Below are 19,192 nucleotides of genomic sequence, written 5' to 3' on the forward strand. Positions count from 1 at the left end.
AAAAATCTGAAGCCTTTCTTTTAATTGTAAGTATTTACACATCAGCATATAAGCAGAGCAAATAAACTAGAAGATTAAGATATATAAAAGCACATATTTAATTTCTAACAGCAGTTTAGTAAGGCTAAAAACCTACATATACTTAATATAGGGAGGTGGTGGAATCTTCTTTGTTTTTGGTATTGCTTCATAAATAGGACATTCTCAATTAGGACTAGAAGTAAGTAATTTGTCAACAGTCAGCTTCTTGAGTATATATGAACAAGAAGAGAGTTGTAAAATAGAAATATGAGTTCCAGTTCATTTTAACTGAGTTATAACTCTTAATTTTATAGTATAAACCTCAAGAAAAAATGCTTGCTGCAAAAGAAGGAAAAGCAAATATTCGGAACATTGCAAAAATGTATGTATTCAAAGTAGTAATGTTTTAAAAATGTTAATTATGTGAAGAAAGTGAAGGACACTTCTTTTGAAAAATCTAAACTTTCTTTTTTCCTCTAAAGGTCACAGTTAGGTAGAAATTACCAAAATGAAATTATTGGTCAGGTGCTGTGTGTCAGGGTGGGGAAATGTGGTCACCCGTATGTTGCACTGCAGCTCTTAAGATTTATTATCATTGTCTGTGTTGGCTAGTTGGTGTTTCAGTCAAACAACATCTGGAAGTTTGTAGTTGCTCATCCCTCTCTTGATGGAGCTTCCTTCCAAAAGTGTGGCATTGCAGCCAAACCTTTGTCACCCACCCTGTCTTTGATTGGTGGATGGCACCAAGAAAAGTGTTCTGCAAAAATAAACATTAAGAGCCAGGCACAAGTCATCCTTTAGACACCTCCCAACTCCCAAGTTGTATATGACTTTAAAGATTAAAACTAATATTTTGAATTTTTCTCAGCTTCATAGTTTCCAGTTCATTTCTTTGTTAAAACTAACGAGATGTCCAGTTAGCTCAGTTTTTTAAGCTGCTGTATTTTAAATCGGTTGAAGTTGCTTTTGTAATAACATGATGGTAGTGCAATCTAGGTGGAACCAGAGTGTAGCTAGCTGTCTTGGTTATGACTTTTTCCAAGAATTGGAGCTGGTGTTACATACCAGAGATGCCACTTGGCATCAACAATAGGGCAGAATTTAACACGCCATCCTCCAGAATGAGTTGAATACTACTTTACTAAATCAGGTTAATCATCATGACTGTCTGGATTAAGCTTCAGATTATTGGCTCTATTCTGATGCATTACTGATATCAGAAATCTGTTCAGTATTGTTGCTATCTCACTTGAGCTCAATGAAAAGAAGAAACAGAAAAAGAGAGAAGCAACAGCATACATAACTCCAGATTCCCAGATGGTCTTGCTCACCATTTCATCTATTTCACTATGTAAAATCCCAAATAATACAGCATTTCATATAGTACAGGCTATTGTTCTGTTGTTTGGGTATAATTGAGGTGGCTGCTGACATTTTTTGGTCACCGTGTAAAATAACGTAGATTTGTAGATCCCCACAGTACTAATACCATGAAGCAAAGCAGACTGCTAGCACAGTTTTCCAATTTTCGGCAAAGTTAGATACTCCAAAAGGATATTGAAAGCCAGATCATGTTTCCTCAGTACAGGTCATCCAGCAGGCTAATGACTCCAGCAGCTTCCCTAACATGCAGGCTTCTGATGTTTGGGAACAGCACTCTCATTACTTTTTGATGACTTCCATCTCTTGAGCCCATTGACCAGATCCTTAGATTACTGGCCACAGATCAGTGATGCAATGTGTGCCTCAACATTCTATAACACTCCAATAAAAAGGACTGGGAGAGACATCTACGTGAATTACCAGGAGCAACAGACAGAGTACATCATACCAGTAATGAGGGGCAGAACGCTTGTACAGTACAAGGAGTTCTTTGTGCACTTCCACCTTCTGCTCATACAGGTTCTCATTTCCAGTTCACTTGTTCTGTTACCTGTCTTCCTGATTGATAAAAGAGCCACAGATGTTGGAATTGTCTGGGCTTTCCAAAGACAGAAAATATAATGTGCTTCATATTACATTATCAGTATTTCATATGAATTTTTTTTCATCATTAATCATATGAGTATCTTTTTCCCACTGGGGGTTTAGTGACAATACTCAATATATTGAACCTGTGACCCATGACCACGAGCTGGGATTGTCACTCCCTGCTATGAAAGCAACTGCTCCTCAGTGGCACAGCACAGCAATGGAACCATGGAGGAACGGTACGATATTGTCTTAAGTCTTAACACTTGAAAATTTTATACTTATGTTTCAGCATGATTACAGTGCTCCCTTAGTATCCCCCTGTGGATACCAAAATTCATGGATGCTCAAGTCACATTATATATAATTGAGTAGTAAATGGTGCCCCTTATGTAAAATAACAAAATCAAGGTTTGCTTTTGGGTTAATAAATAAATAAATTAAACAGAAGTGCTCTGGCAGTAAAGGGGATTTGTGTAAAAACACCTAAGTTTCAAGCAGCAATCTTAAAAACTGCAGTGTTCAAAGGACTGTTCCTTTTGTCATTAAATTATTAGTTAAATTAAATTTAAGTTGAACGACAACAGCAACAATGTATTATTCTAATATGCTTAGGACATTAAGGAGCTATTTAGTATAGAAATGAAGAGCAGCTTGGCATAAGACTAGCTCCAAACACACATACTCTGTATGTGTCTGACAAAATATGTACATAGAATAGAGGTGGGTAGATCTAGATCGGCTGGACTATCTCCAAACACACATACCGTATATACTCAACTATAAGTCAAGAAATTTATGCCCCAAAATGGACTCCAAAATCAAGGATCGACTTATGTACGGGGCAATAGGTTACTACTGCTGATAAAGTTCATTAAAAAAGTGCCCACCTTCCTCTGTAGCCAGGTAAACAGCTCCCCGTTTGAGTCCCGGCGCCGGCAAGCTCTCTTCTCTCTCCGTGAGTGTGTGTGCGCATGAGATCCTTCAGCCTTCCCTTGCAGCTGGAGCTAACAAGCAGCTGCTGAGGGAAGGGATGCAGAGAGAGGGAGCATGCCCAGGCTTGGAACCCGTTTTGCAAGCCATGAGTTTGGAAATGCTGGGGTTAAAGGCAGGGAGAAAGCAAGGCTGGTGTCCCCTTTTTTGCAAGCAATGAGCCTGGAAATGCTGATGCAAAGAGGTGTGTGTGTGTATGTATGTATGCACCTAGACTAGTTTCTCCATGCTGATACTGTGACACTTGAGAGAGAGGTTCAAAGAGGGAGATGTAGAGAAGGAAGTGGTGCTTTGTTTCCCCCTTTAGATCTTTTGTAACATGCCCTCGACTTATCCACGGCCATGATTTTGGCCTCAAAAACTGCCCTCGACTTATACATGAGGTTGACTTATACATGAGTATATACGGTAATCTGTATGTGTCTGACAAAATATGTACATAGAATAGAGGTGGGTAGATATAGATCGGCTGAACACCATGCAGGCTGTGGCCCTGCCATTTTTATGAAACCAGAATCACTTCCAAGTGTGTTCGTTCACAGTGTTCAGGTATCTTGGGGAGGATGTTGGAGGTGTGAAACTGAAAGGATTGATCATTGTGCCTGCTTGAGGTTCAGTTGCTCTTTTTTAATGAATTAAAACAAATTGGAGAGGTTGGGAGAGCCTGAAGACCACTCCAAATTCCCCACCTCCATGGCTGCATATAAGTACAAGATTGCTACCCAGTTTACAATGAAGTATAAATGAGAGAGAGAGAGAGAGTATACACCCTGTTCTACATGGATGTGAAATCACTGTAAAGAAAGCATTGAGTTAATAGTTGTTTGAAATATCTTATTTTCTACCCTCCCAATATTTTAAAACCTGCAGGATTTTCTTTATAATGTGAGATAAGCCTAAGACTTTCTTTTTTAAAGTTTCTACTTGTAATAGTGTTTGGACAGCATAAAAAGTCAGTATGAAGGAAATGAAAATTTCTGATGCAATTTAATTATGAAATAAGACCAAAAAAGTGAAGAACATAATTTTATGGCATCATAATAAATTAAGACTTATGTAATTGTGTGACATAGTGGTTTTGTTCAACTAAGCAATATTGTTATCTCTAATGTTAGACTTCAGATTCTCAAGGAAAGGTCCCCTTTGGCCTACATCATATCCCAACAGGCATAATTCTTGGAAAGTAGGCAAAGATGGACTGGTAAGTCTTGGAACTTTTATACATTCTTGTAACAAAACTTTTTGTATAAGAAGTTAAAATTTTATTTTATTTATATCCCACCTTGCTCCCAGTGCAAGATCCAAGGTGGACTACTGCATTTAAAAACAGGGTATGGGAAAACGTTATTTATACAAAAGTTTTAAAATAATTAAATAGCAGTTAATTTAAATGCAGAAGATTAAAATAATATAAAATCACAATAATAATAAATATTTTTAAATTAAAAAAACCTACCAAAAACTCTTTCTGTTACATAGATTTTCAACCAAAAGGCTGCCTAACCAAAAAGGATTTAGCTTCCAGTGAAAGGACGTGAGAGAGGAAGCCAACCAGACCTTCCATTGGAAGAAATTGCACTATCTGGCGGTCAACCACTAAGAACGTTCTCTCCCAGGTCCCCACCAATCATGCCTATATGATGGTGATGGGACTATGAAAAAGACCACCTCCCAAAATCTTAACACTATTAAAAATAATTAAACATAGTGTTGAACAACTTAAAAGCCATTACACTCAATTAACAGGATTTGGTTAAGTTTCCTATTCTAGTAAAGTACATATCTCAGTATTCAGAAGGTGCTGCTTTCATTAGGGAGGGCTTAATGATAGCTGTCTTTATAACTACATTAGGTGTGGTTCTTAGGTGGCTGGAAGAGAAGCTTTTTTGATCCAAGACATTTTGGGAAGAGGGCTGTTACCTGCTGGAGCTCAGTTGCTACCAGATGCCATGTTTCTTCATAGGGAATAAGAGAGAACCTAAGTTTGTCAGGAGATACTGGAACACTTTGACCAAAAGATTTTATACTCTCCCCAATGAAATAATGAATTAGGGTATCTGTATTGTACACACGTAGAGCAATTTTGGTATCAAGTTGGAATGCCATTGAGAACCTGGATATGTCACATGGTAAGACAGAGCAATATGACTAAGAAAATGTCACGAAATCTCAAGTCTTGCCATGAAGACTGTATCTGCTACTGTAGTTTTCATCCTATAGACAAGAGATCTCATTAAAGAAGTGCCAAAAGATAACCTTGGTTAAGGGGTTGCATCCTTTTTGCTGGATGTCAGCCTTGGTACTAGTGAGCAGTCAGTAAAGATCCTGGCAGATGGTTTGATAATCATTAGTAATTTTTGTCTTGGAGAGCTGGAATGTAGACTTCCTGTTTTAAGATTAATTGGCATTGATTATCTTCAAGGGAGGTAAATTGGGAAATTTTTATATGAACTAATTGTGGAGTCTAAAAATCAAGAAAAAAAATATTCTGGCTAGAATGAAGCAAAGGAGACTGGTTTCAGCCCTCAGTAAAGATGTTTAATTTTTGTAAGCCACTTTGCATTCCAAGATCATTTTAAAATTAATAAAATATAATAATGAAAGGAGGAGTTCCAGGCAGAGTAACCGTACAGCATTCATCATTACTTCAGGATACAGTTAAGAGCCAGGAACAACGAGCATTCACTTAATGAATATAGAGGCTATCCCAGAGAACAGCACATTCAGAGGTTTTTCTGTGACAGTGCTTCTAGAGGGTCATTCAGACTTTTTTTTTAGCAGGGCTGTGCGAATAATCTCACTCACACATTCCAGATTTGTTGTTTACACTATGGAACCGCATCTCTGCGAGTTCTGTTATTCAGCAGTCAAATAAAGATGGAGTCGATTATGTGGATGTATTCGGAACATGTTCAGGGCCAGCAGAATTTTATGCTGGGTGTATTCTTATCGGTTATTCATACAGCAAAGAATGCAAATCTTTTAGAAATACTCAGGAAAAAACCCCAGGATCAATTATCCCGGGCTAAGTGGGTTTTTCTTTTACAGCCCCCCCCCCCCCAATTTAATTGGATATATTTGAAATGCATGTGAATAACAAAGATTCAACCTTAGCCCTCTAGACGGGCCTTTTAGCACGTACCGAGTACGTGCTAGGGTTGCCTCAGAGCGTCCTTTACAGATGCTCCCTAACCCTAGCGTGTACTCCGTACGTCAAAATGGTGGCATCCTGTTCACACGGGAGCTGCCATTTTGACGTGACGGCCGTGCCGTGTCCAAACAGTGAGGCATGGCCTTGACGTGCTTGTGACGCCCTTTCAGCAGCACCGGAAGGAGCTCCAAAACGGAGCTCCTTCCTGGGAAGTGCCTCATTCCCGCAGTCACCATACGGTTGTGGGAACGAAGCAGGGGGAAAGGGTCCAAGCAGCCCCTTTCTCTCCTGCCAGTGGCTCCCAGGGTGTCCTGGGGCATGAAGCCCCAAGGACACCCTTTTTCGGGACCAGGGAGGAGCGGCAAAATGCCGCTCCTCCCTGATCCCGAAAAGCGCTAGATTGGGGCCTCTGGGCTGTGGCTGTCCTGGCCCCAATATGTGGCGCCCCAAATAGGTGGTCTGTATCCCACGCTTGATTCTCCATGAATTATTTTCACCATCTGAATAAGCCCAGTGCTTGCTTCTTTGCACCATACTTTCCAGGAAACTTGATCTATATTGGTTGACTCTGTGTGAAGACCAGATGGTATCCATTATGATATTGTTGTCACCTTTGTGTTCTAAAAACAATAATTCAGCTTCCATGCATAAACACGTAGTTAGAGAGGGCCAACAAGTGCTTCTGAAAAGTTAATTGCCATAACCTCCCTGAGTCACCTCCATCTCATTCAAGAACCATATTCAATTAGTCCTTCAGAATTGTGCCCTATTTTCAGGCAGTGTGTGGGAGGATATTCCCCAAATCTGTGTCCATTTGGACCCAGGTTGCTCCTGAGTTAGAATTCAGTATCCTTTTTGAATGTTCACAAAATAATCTATTGTGCTCTAAACACATTAGGATCTTTCTCAAATGTCTGTGTGTTTTCCTTGAATCTCTGATGCCCTGGTGAAAAGGGGCATGTGAGTATGTGATTTAGGTATGGGTATTTCTAACTTCTGGTGTCTCAAGAGTCATGGGCAATACTTTAAAAACTGAGTGTGTACCATTTGTGAAAGAAGTGAATTCCACGCTAGGGATCATTAGAAAAAGGATCCACAACAGAATCTCCAATATTGAGATATTAGTGAGGTGAAAAAGGTGTATAAAACAGCCATAGTGCCTGAAGTAAGAGCAACTGTACTACAGATAAAGTTTACTCTGTGGAGATTATCGGACTACACTCTTAAAAGGGGGCTAATCCACTTTTACTGCTCTGGCTGTCTCCTGTTGCATTCTGGGACTTGTAGTTTAGGAAGGGACATGTAGAATATTCAGCCAGAGAGCTCTTAGGCCTGACTGAACTACAAACCCTAAAATGCAACTGGAGGCAGCCAAGCAGTAACAGTGGATTAGTCCCGTTTTAAGAATGTAATGCGATAATCTAGTGTGTGTGTGTGCGTGTGCCTTTAAGTCACCTGTTGATGTAGGGCAATGCCATAAATTTCATAGGGTTTTCTTAGGCAAGGAATACTCAGATGTGGCTTGCCAGTTATTTTCTCTGCAATATAGCCTACAGCACTTGGTATTCCTTGGTGGTCTCCCATTCAAGGACTAACCATGGCTAACCCTGCTTAGCTTCCAAGGTCAGACACGATCTGGTCCCTTTAGGATGTTTAGGCCCTGTGAGAGGTTTATAAAGTGTGATCAGGAAAAACATTTTTTTCTTATCAGTTATGGAATCAAGAGTCTTCCAGTAATTTAGGATACTTCATAATTTAAGATGGCAAATTTAGGATAGGCAGTTTCATACAACCAGAAAGGAGACAATACACATGGACCAGATGGTCAGTACAGAAATCAGATAAACTAATTGGAAGCAGTAGATGGAAAAGCTCATACCAAAATATGATCCGAATAATATTTTAAGAGAATTTACAGACAATAAAAGAAATAGATTGGCGCTGTTAAGCATAATTGATCATTAACCAAAATAACTATGATTAAAAGCCAGTGACATAATCAAGGAAAAAAGACACTTTTGGTGACAAAAATAGGAGAAAGCACAGTAAATAACGGGAAACACTTCAAACAGTAAAGGAAAGAAGCAAAGCAAAACAAAGGAAGATAGGAACAAAATCAGGAATGCAACTGTTCAACAACTAGTACACAAAGATATAATAATCAATGCAAAGAAATAGAGGACAGTAATAGAAAAGGAAGAACGAGAGATCTCTTCCACAGGATAGGAGAACTCAAAGGGAAGTTCAAACGAAAGGCTGGGTTGCTCTATGGTAAGAAGCGGAACATATTACAAGATCAAGAAGAAATAAAAAGACATTGGTTGGAACGCACAGAAGAGCTATATAAAAAAGAAGAAGAAAATAAATGACACATGGAATGAAGAAACATATGAAGATGAACCCCAAATTCTAGAAACTGAGGTGGAAGCTACAATAAGAGAAATTGGGAAGAATAAATCATCAGGAAGAGGTGATATTCCAATTGAACTGATACAGTCCACAAGACATTGTCAAGTCCAGGGTTAACTAAAATATGCCAACAAGTATGGAAAACAAAATGGTGCAACTGACAATAGTCTATGCATGGTATAAAAAAGCAGTTCCTTCTTCTTGATTTGTTTTTGTTATTAGCTGCCCTCGAGTCATGGCAACCCTGTGTTTAAGACATCTCCAAGTCCCCCTATCTTCCACTGCTCTGCTTCAGTCTTGTAGATTGAGGTCTTTGACCTCCCTGATTGAGTTACATCTGGCATGCTATCTTCTCCTCTTTCTACTACTTTCCACCTTTCCTAGCATTATGGTCTTTTTATTTTCCAATGATTCATGCCTTCTTATGACATGGCCAGAATATGACAGCCTCAATTTAATCATCTTGGCTTTAAGGGAGAGTTCAGGCTTGATGTATTCAATGACCCATTTATTTGTCTTTTTGACTGTCTACTGTATTTTTCACACTCTTCTCCAGCACCACATCTCAAATGAGTTGACCTTTTTATTTGCTTTCTTCACTGTCCAGCTCTCACCTGTGCATGCCAATGGGGAATACAATGGATTGAACAGTTCTGACTTTAGTGCTCAGTTGTGTATCTTTACTCTTTAGGATCTGTGATGCTTTTGCTAAAGAGTAAAGATATCAGTGACAAGCAAACATATTTGTTTCTCTCCCAAGAAAGCATGGAAAGAATCCAAAGTTTGCTTTTCTTATTTACTCAGGGAGAAAAAAAACCTTAAAAAAACCCCTGTGTTGGGTGATATGCAGCTTCACTTTGTGTTTTGTTTAGCAAGCTGTTCAGCAAGAAGTTTGTGCACAAAAGCCAACATTCTCATGCTTCCCTAGCTTATTGTGCCATCTGAATTAGTCCTGTGTGTCCTGTCTAAAACAAGGAAGAGAAAGAACACAACTGAAATGGCCAGAGATTCAAAACACTCTCACAAAACACTCTCTTTTAGGTCTTGTGGCCTAGAAGAGGAAATAATGTGTTAAAATAAAGTTATAAATGAAGTGCTTTTTAGTGGGGAATAGTAACAAATAGGTTAGTGAAGATATATAATATTGATTGAAACAAGGAGCAGAAGCAGAATGGAACTAGGTAAAAATGGATTGAGAATTTTTTTAAAAAATCATCCAAAATTCTTAATGGGAGAGAGGTGTATTGGATTAAGTATGTTACATTTAAGTGTTATCTAAATAAATGGAAGCAAAGTAAAACACACAGTGTCAAATAGGGGAATAATGATAGTAATAAGATGATGAAGGAAGTGCACACCAAGCTCATCGTGGAAGAAGGGAATTCAAATAATTTATTTTTGCCTAACTAGGAGAAGGAAGAAGGGATTCTCTGCTTATATTCTTACACAACACACACAATACAGAAAAAGCAAAGAAACTTTCTTAAAAAGAAGCAAATAATATAAGAATGATAGAAGAGATTTTCACTATATGAAAAAAAATCTTAAAACAGCTGAAAATATTTGAGAAGCAAGAAAAGAAACAGAACCTTAAGCCAGCCCAATTCTGAAAAGCTTAGAACACGTTTATTTGCTACAAAATAATTTAGCAACTGATAGAAGGGAAGAAATAGCTGTTTATGTTTCCTCACAAAAGCCCAACTAACAGTTTGCATAACTTACACTTAAGATTTACAATACTAAAATCTACAAGGGTTTTTGTTTTTTTTAAGTGCAGTATTATACAGTGAAGAGCAAAAAAATAAAACATTCACTTTTTTTCTTGAAAGCCTGTGCATATATATATTTTGGGCTGGTGTCTGAATGTTATGAGACTGAAACACAGATCTCTGCCTGAAGGAAATTTGACTGCTAAGATACTACTACCACAATGGTCCTGCCATATGGTACTCCCACATTACTCAAGGGCATCAGAGCCTCTCCAGCCAATCTTAAATCCTTGGTATGCTAGTATGGGGGAAGTGGTCCTGTAACATTTCAAACAGAAGTGGGTGAGCTTCAGTGGTCTGGAGACAGATGTTGCCATCCAGAAGCCCATCGTAGACAACACCTTTTCTAAGTAGGTTGTTTTTTCATTCATTTTCAAAATATAAAGTGATTAGAAATTCACTTCTACTTTTGAAAAAACAAGAACACCAGGACCTTCACCATACACATCAATGAAGAAAGACCCTGGCCTTTGCTTTAGAGGAAGATCTCTATCCTGGAATCTTCCATGGATAGGTGCTTTCCATGTTTATCTGAGAAAGGAGCTCCACCTAGGAGAGACTAAAGGCCACAAAAATGGTTTTGGTAAATAATATGGCCCATGTGATTTCCATCCTTGGCTTAGGTTTTCATTTGCTAGTACTAGCATTTTAACTTGGGCCGATTCACCCAGTGATTGTAAAGGATGCTTATTCCCCTGGGGCGGGGTGTTGCACCTTTCTGAAACTTAGGCCATAAGAAGCCTCACCCAATGGCCAGCTTTTGTTCTTGTAGCTCCAGAGGGAAGATTGCTTCAACTCTGGAGCTGCTGCAACTGGTCTGAGGGAGCCCAATTGTTTTGGATTTCATAAAAAATCTAGTGTACATTCTCACTAAATGCTAATAGCTACCCTAATTTATATTTGTTGATCAGTTCAGCCTTTTTGCATCCTCAGAGGCCTAAACCCTTGTTCCTCTTTAGAAGGTTGCTTTAGATTCTAAAGGTGATTGTTTCTGGACATTGCACCCAAGGCAGTGTCCAATCTTCCACAGTAGGAAAATGCATCTTTTCTAAAATGGATGGAGAATACCCTAGCACACACACACACCCATTTGCAGTGTTCACATCTGGGACTTACAGAAGGAAGCTCTTGAGGTATCTATCTGTTCTCTTTTTCCTTGATTTTTGACTGTGTGTCAGTTGTATTATTGATCAGCAGTTCACGAGTGAGTTAGCTGATACAGTCTTCATCAAAAGTAAGGGCCCGAACAGACAGGTCAAAATAAAGCTGCTTCAGGTCACTTTGAAGGTATACTGTTAAATGACACACACATCTTAAGAGGCTGGAAGCTGTGCCAAAGGTACACTCAAGTCCTTAGGACTGGAATGCGGCTTTGGTGCAGCTTCCAGACTCTTAAAATGCATGCATCGTTTAAACAGCATACCTCCAAAGTGACCCAGGCAGTTTTATTTTGGCCTGTCTATTCAGGCCCTAAGTTTCTCCTAAAGCTGTTCTTTTTTCTAGTGTTACACTCTGAACACTGTTTCTGCTGTAGGAAAGAACCTCTCACTTTAAGTCCAACATCCTTTCATCTCTTTAACTCACAGTAATCCTTGAAATAAGAAAAAACTTAGCTGTTTTCAAAACAGAACTGTGAGGGGTGGAAATGAGTAATTTCTCTTGGATTATATTGCAGATTAATTTAGGCTTGCTGCATATACCCCATGGATACTGTAGATCACATTTCAATACATTGAATGGTTGTGAGAGAACAGACTGCTGGTTTTGGCATGTTCCTACATCAGGAAATGAACAGGTAAGAGTGCTGTGGTTTCTCTCTTCATAAAATAATGTTTTTTGCACTTTGTACAATCTTCATTGGGTTTCCAGGATAAGATTTCCATTAATTTTGGAGTGTATTTCTCTGTGTAGCCTGATGAACACATATGTTTGTTCTTTGTAAATTTCAGAATTCATTTGATGACTTGAATGGGTGGATGTATCCATTAAATAAAATACCATAGATAATGTTAGTTTCACTTCACATACAAGTGTTCTGTATTACAAGTAGTGAACATGAATATGTTACGCCTGCCCTTGCATTCTTTATTTAATTTGTAGATAGTATTATAAACAAGATATTTGTATACATTCAGAGATTATAACTAAGTAGGGCAGGCACTTGGTCATTCAGGTACTAAGCACTTACCAAATATGGTATTTAAATTGTTTCTGGAATGTTATGGAGATGCATAACACCGCATCCCTGAATTTGCATTTACATGCACTATAAATCTGCATAAGATTACCTTCTAAAATAAACCATTTAAATCCTGAAATAATGCCAACTTCTTATTATGAAACAACTTTATATGTACTGCTTAGTTCATTGGCGGTGAACCTATGGCACGAGTGCCAGAAGTGGCACTCAGAGCCTTCTCTGTGGGCACACATGTCATTACCTCAGCACAGAGTTCGTCAGTTTGTTACTAGAAAGTCAGAGGGACATGGCACTTTGCAATATTTGAATGGGTTTTGGGTAGCAGTTTGGGCACTTAGTCTCTAAAAGGTTTGCCATCACTGGCTTAGTTCATAGCATTCCAGATCATGAATTACAATAACCATTGTTTGGCAAGCCCACGGGTATCAAGGGCCTGCTGTAATATTAATTGTTTTAGGCTCATGTACTTATCTAATATGGTAAAAAGGAGTTTTTAAAAAAATTGCCATCTTATTTGTACTTGCTTGTTTCTCTAACAATTTCCTAACTTCTATCCCAAAAGTATTAATAAACTTACCTCTGCTTTACTTTCTTTCATTTCCTTGTGAGCCTTTCCAGCACCTGACTCCTCTTCTTCCGCTTCTTTTGAGGTTTCTAGTGATTAAAGTGTAAATTGGGAACATCTTCGGCTCCATCTGGGAATTTGTAATTTTGCAGAACATTTAGCTGCCTCTGTCATAGTATCTCACTAAACTACAAATCTCAGGATTCCAAAGGATAGAGCAGTTGCACTTAAAGTGGTGTCAAACTGGATTATTTCTGCAATGTGGATGCAGCCTACCATAGGCTCCTTAGTATCTAGCAAACCAGCCTCCTTAACTATAGAGGTCAGATGAGGTAACAGTGGGGTAATCTCCTTTAGAAGTGCAAAACATTTGTCTATTTGAAGATCTAACCTGAAAGGAAAAAAAACAGCTATCAGAGTATATTCAGGAGATTATTACTAAGGGGCTCAACAGACCACCCCTTAGAAGCAGCTCCATTTCTCCCTTTTGGGCAATGTTGCTTTAGTTAAATCTTTCATTCTGCCAAAACTATTATTTTTTTAACAAACTCATACTTTTCAGAACACCCGGCCCTTCTGCGACGGCGAGGAGGCAGAACAGCAGCTCCAGAGGCCTTCAAGGCCTCCAGCACTGCCACCTGGCCTCCTCGCCACCGCCACAGGAAATGCCAGGTGATGGTGTTGGAGGCCAAGAGGCCTCCAGGCCACCACCCGGCCCATCTGTGGTGGTGCCGGCGGCAGCGGGAAGCCACAGCTGCGAAGAGACCAGGTGGCCAAGCCTCATCCTCCTCACTGCCACCACCACCGCAGAAGGGCAAGGTGGTGGCCTGGAGGCCTCTTGGCTTCCAACACCACCACCCGGCTTTTCCCACGGCAGCGGTGATGAGGACAGTTGGGACTAATAGGTGATATTTGCTTCTGTGATACATTTATTTGGCAGAAGTCCTTTTCAGTGGAACCTGTTTAATATATATTTAATATATAAATATGCTTTGGATTGCAGTCAATAATAAATGCAACAGTTGTTTTAGAAAAATAGTTATTTGAGGCTGAAAAACAATATGCACACTAATCATATTAGCTATATATTTACAAACCAATAATTTATTTACAGACCAGTTGTTCACATTATAAAATTGTGTGTCTTCTAAAAATTTTTGGACTTAATAGATTTTTGTATGATTTTCTTTCTTTCTTTCTTTCTTTCTTTCTTTCTTTCTTTCTTTAGTTTTGCAGTGAAATACTTCAGAAATATATAAGTACTGGTGAAGTAGTTCTGCTGCAGCGTGCAGGTATGATATAATCTACTCCATTTTATAAGGCAGACATGTTTGGTTCAAGGACTGACATATACCAATTCTTATGTACTTACCTTTAAAAAGTCAGTAACCCTGCCTGTTATTAGTTCAAAGATAGTCATGGTCCTGCATAAACACTGTACTTTAGTAGGAATTTGCTAATAAAATTACTTTGTCTCCTAATCTGTACCATTGCACATCATATATTGTAAAGAAAAAACTGAACATTAAAAATCCCCTTGCCTAGTAATCTTTTCCATCATGTAATCTGAAAAATTAGTATTTGTGTTAATGGATGTTTCAGTAGTATAAATATTACAATGATGTCACACGTAAATTTCTCATTTTCTTTAGTCCAGATATTTACAGATTACTGCAGAAACAATATTCCTAGGTTATATTTGAATTCAAAAATACTAAATGACCTGCTGGCCTCTTTGCTCCAGTTCTGTTTGCTGAAAGAACTATTTCTTGTAGTCCACACAGGCATAATGATTAAAATACTGGTAAGTGACCTTCTGATATGTTTCATAACACACACTTAACATTCAGTAGAATACCTACCAGAAAATGGATTTATTGCCAGAAAAACCTTTTGATTTTCTACAAATGCAACCATCCAGAAGGCGTACTGCTTTAAAAGAAAATCCTGATACAGTGCTACCTCGGGTTACGAAATTAATTCGTTCCGCGGCTCCGTTCGTAACCCGATACATTTCGCAACCCGAAAAGGCTTTCCGTTAGCGCTGGAAAGCCGCTAGCCGCGCTTCGCATTTGAATTTCGCGCCGAAATGAATTTCGTAACCCGAAAAATAGTTCGTAACCCGGAACAGTTTTTTCCAATCTAACTTTTTCGTACCCCGGAAATTTCGTAACGCGATCAATTCGTATCCCGGGGTACCACTGTATATCTGTTCAGCTGAGATGATTGAAAAAACCATCACTCAGAACTAGTTGTTCTCAGGTCTGGGAATAGGTTAAGTTACTTACCCTGAATGGGGTTGCGCTCCCCTGAAAATGCAAGTGCATAGTCTGGAGTACTCCTAGATCCATCTTTGTCCTTTAGACCTTTGTTCTTTGTCCTTAGATACCTAGATAGACATGATGCCTGGGAATGCTTGAGACCAGTTCAGTTGGTCCAACAACTGTAACCTTAACTGGACAGGGATAACTTAACCACAGTAGTCCATGCACTGGTATGTTCCTGATTAGACTATTGTAGTACAGTAATATTCTAATACTAATAATACTCAAGTAGTCAGTTTATTGGGAGAAATTTAAATTAAATTTCAGAAGAGTACCCTGTGTTCAACTGATGTAGCAAAAGAAGCCACTGGCGCTTTAAAAGCTAATACAACTTGAATACTGGAACAGTGTCAAAGATATTAAATGGCCCGATGTGTACAGGTGGAAGAACCATCCTTGAGAATAAGACAGCTACCACCAATTAAGCATATTCTGATCGGACAGGTCAAGCAAAACAGTCTTCTAAAGTCTTGTTTAGGTCAAGAGGAGATGTTAGAAATTTATGGTCTTGCCCATCTGTCTCTGGTTTACCCACAAGTCTTGCAGGAGCTCACATAGTGATCAACGAACCCAGAACTCTTGGGTGACCAGGTGGAAGGTGTTGTAAAATCTGAAATACTCTACTAACTGGCTGTTGTGACAGAGTTCAGAGCCTGGTTATCATTGCACAGACACAACTCCCAACACTTTTTAAAAAAAATATGGGGCAGTAATAGGAGAGGCCTTGAGTCTTTACATTCCCAGTCAGAGGACAGCTGAAAATGTCAGTGATACCTGCATAAATGATCTATTCATAGATATCTCTTATTCAGGAGGCATCTTTGAAGAAATGGCACACATTTCTTCATCAAGCAACCAAGTCTAAACTTTTAGGTGTGAGCTCTTTATAGGCCTAGGTGGGCATTTAGCATATCCTTCTACTCCCATGGAGACAGAGATTTATCTGCATTTTGACTATGTACAAGTTTGCTTGCTGTCTCCTCTAAGTGCTCTTGACTGCTCAGATCTGCTTAGAGGTCCCTTGACATAGGCGCTTCCTTCAGTGATCATTCATAGCATCCGGTGAGCAGTCACACATTGGGTGACATGTATCTTGAAAAGTTACACCAGAAACTAAATTAGATGGCAGCATGCTCACCCCATTAGCATTTGAGATGTGGAGTCGGGGGGGGGGGGGTGGATTTATTTTTTAAAGAACTTTTCTTCCTGAAGACTTTTTTTAAAAAGAAAAAGATTGAAAAATGGATTCTATAATTTTTTTTAGAAAGAGGAATAAAATATTTAGGACAAAGTGTTCACATATACTGTTCCCAAATAATTTCTAAAAATTACAGTGCAGCCGCATCATACGTGGTTTTCAGTTTATGCTGAAAGCCACATGACAAAAGAGGCAATAGTGTGCTTGCCCGTGACGCGTGCACTGCACTGTGCCACATACGCAAGCCCCATTGTGCTCAAGGATATGCAGTATTTGCCTTACGGGTGTGTGTGTGTGTTCCAGAACGTATTCCCCTGTGTAAGGAAAGGGCACACTGTATTTCAGAGGAAGACTGTTGTTTGAGATAATGAAAACGATCACATCACTATCATCCCTTGTCTTGGTTTTCTTTTGTAAATTCGTTTTAACGGAAATTAGTGAATTATATCTGCTTAAAAGTATGGAGAACTAGGGGAGACAAAATAATTTTCTTTGTTTCATTAAAGCTGAAGTTTTATTCTGTTTTCTTTGGGAAATTTCAGCCAGCTCCTCACACTGACAAAACTAAAGAAAATGTCTTTAGCTGTGATTTTAATGTACTTATTTTTGCTTAGCCAACTGTAGACATCCTCCTCAAAGTTTTTGAACAAGTGGCTTCCATGAAATTAAAAGACACAGTGCCTGACTTAATTAACATCTCATGTAAGGTATGACTTAAATTATTATTGTTTGAGCCCATCATAAATGCTTCTCTTCCTAGTGATTCTACTTTTCTGTATCCTTTTCTGCTTTTGCTACATACCATCTCTTCATTCTTGAAAAGTTTATTATTAGTGTTAATATTTTTTGTTGGAGTACTATTTTAAACCAAAACCTAGATGCTAACCCCACTCCCAAATCCAACGGTAAGAAATAAGAATTCACTATAAGAAATAAGAATTTCTAGAAGAACAAATGTTCCAAGAATATGGAGTAAGACCTTGCTATTTCCATAATATGTAATGGGCAGAAGGTAGACAGGGGTTTATAGGGATTTTACTGGATGATTAAAAGTGAGCAAACAACACTTTCTTACTTTAAAATTTGTTTGAAAAATCACAAACAATATTTCTCTCCCTCTAAATTAATATATTAACATATCTGATTTTAGAAGTTGAAATAAAGTCAGCACTTGGTACCCATTGGGGTTTAGTTCCAGGTCATATCATGGCATAATAAAATGGTGTTCCTTATAAAAAATGGCAAAATCAAGGTTTGCTAATTAGAATTGTTGTTGTTGTTGTGTTGTTGTGAAATATTTTCAAGCCGTGGAGGGTGAAATCCGTGAATGCAGAATCTGAATAAGGAGGGCTGACTACAGATCTTCAGTAAATGGATTGAACAGGTACAGTAGTGAATTGGCTTTTTCCTCTATTTTGTATCAAAATCTCTTCGATGGTGGTTGAGGGTTTTTATAAAAATATGGCAAGCCTGAAATCTATATTGTTCCAGTACAGTTGACCCTCCATGTTCACGGATTCTGCATCCAAGGATTCAGCCATCCACAACTTGAAAATGTTTTTTAAAAATCCCAAAAGCAAACCTTTATTTTGTCATTTTATATAAGGGATGCCATTTTACTACCTTATAGTATATACTGGGTCTTGAACATCCATAGATATTGGAACCAAACCCCAGCAGATACCAAGAGCCTACTGTATTATAGACATAGTATGCTTAGAAAGGAATGAGGAAATAAGAGGATAAGAGAAAATAAAGTTTCTACCTAGGTAAGGCAAAACAATCTTATTTGGATTTGGGCTTAAATGAACACTGGGATGGCCTCTTGAACACTGACATTTGATAGCATTTACTATATTCCTCTGGACCAGTAGGAAAATTCAGAGAGTTCCTGTGGAGAACCAAATGGCACCATTTAGTGAAGGCACAAATTCAGAGTCTGTTAACAGACCTGTACTTCATATTGACATTGGCTCTGCCTTATAATAACCACAATGTAATCTACATTGCTTTATAGACTATAGTAAAGTGTTTGACTACATAGGTCACAAAAAGCTATGGATGGCTCTTAGAGGAATGGGAGTGTCACCACATCTGATAGTCCTAATGAAGAATCTGTACTTAGGACAAGAGGTTACTGTTAGAACAGAATATGGAAAAACAGAATGGCTCCCCATTGCAAAAGAGTCAGGCAAGGCTGCATTCTATCCCCCTGTTTGTTTAACATGTATGCAGAAAATATTCTGCAAAGAGCAGGGTTAGACTCAGAAGGAAGAGTGAAGTTAGGAGGAAAAAACATCGTCTAAAATACATGGATAACATCGTACTACTAACAAAAAATATCACAGACCTGGAAAAATTACTAAGGAAGGTCAAAGAAAGTGCAAAGGCAGGTTTAAAGCTAAACATAAAGAAAACAAAAATAATGACTATGGGAGATCTACAGTACATAAATTCACCCTAGACAATGAGAAAATTGAAATAGTTAAAGAGTTCCTGCACTTTAGATCAAACATTGTTCAAAATGGAGATTGTGATCAAGGAATCAAAAGAACAAGACAAGATCTTAACGTGTAAAGATATAAAACAGA

General features: G+C 38.5%; 1 protein-coding gene across 1 annotated transcript in view; it reads left to right on the top strand.

The window, feature by feature from the left end:
* The window catches only part of TOPAZ1 (testis and ovary specific TOPAZ 1), a 44,525-nt gene that overhangs the window by 9,322 nt on the left and 16,011 nt on the right, over positions 1-19,192 (top strand). Inside the window, exons 4-10 of the mRNA XM_089532872.1 lie at positions 336-403; positions 2,113-2,231; positions 4,101-4,186; positions 11,990-12,109; positions 14,308-14,371; positions 14,732-14,883; positions 17,216-17,308. Coding sequence (XP_089388998.1) covers positions 336-403; positions 2,113-2,231; positions 4,101-4,186; positions 11,990-12,109; positions 14,308-14,371; positions 14,732-14,883; positions 17,216-17,308 — 702 coding nt within the window. The remainder of the gene's footprint in view (positions 1-335; positions 404-2,112; positions 2,232-4,100; positions 4,187-11,989; positions 12,110-14,307; positions 14,372-14,731; positions 14,884-17,215; positions 17,309-19,192) is intronic.

The sequence above is a fragment of the Sceloporus occidentalis genome, unplaced genomic scaffold (assembly GCF_023333645.1).
Source record: "Sceloporus occidentalis isolate IW3139 unplaced genomic scaffold, rSceOcc1.0.p SCAF_7, whole genome shotgun sequence".
NCBI lineage: Eukaryota > Metazoa > Chordata > Lepidosauria > Squamata > Phrynosomatidae > Sceloporus > Sceloporus occidentalis.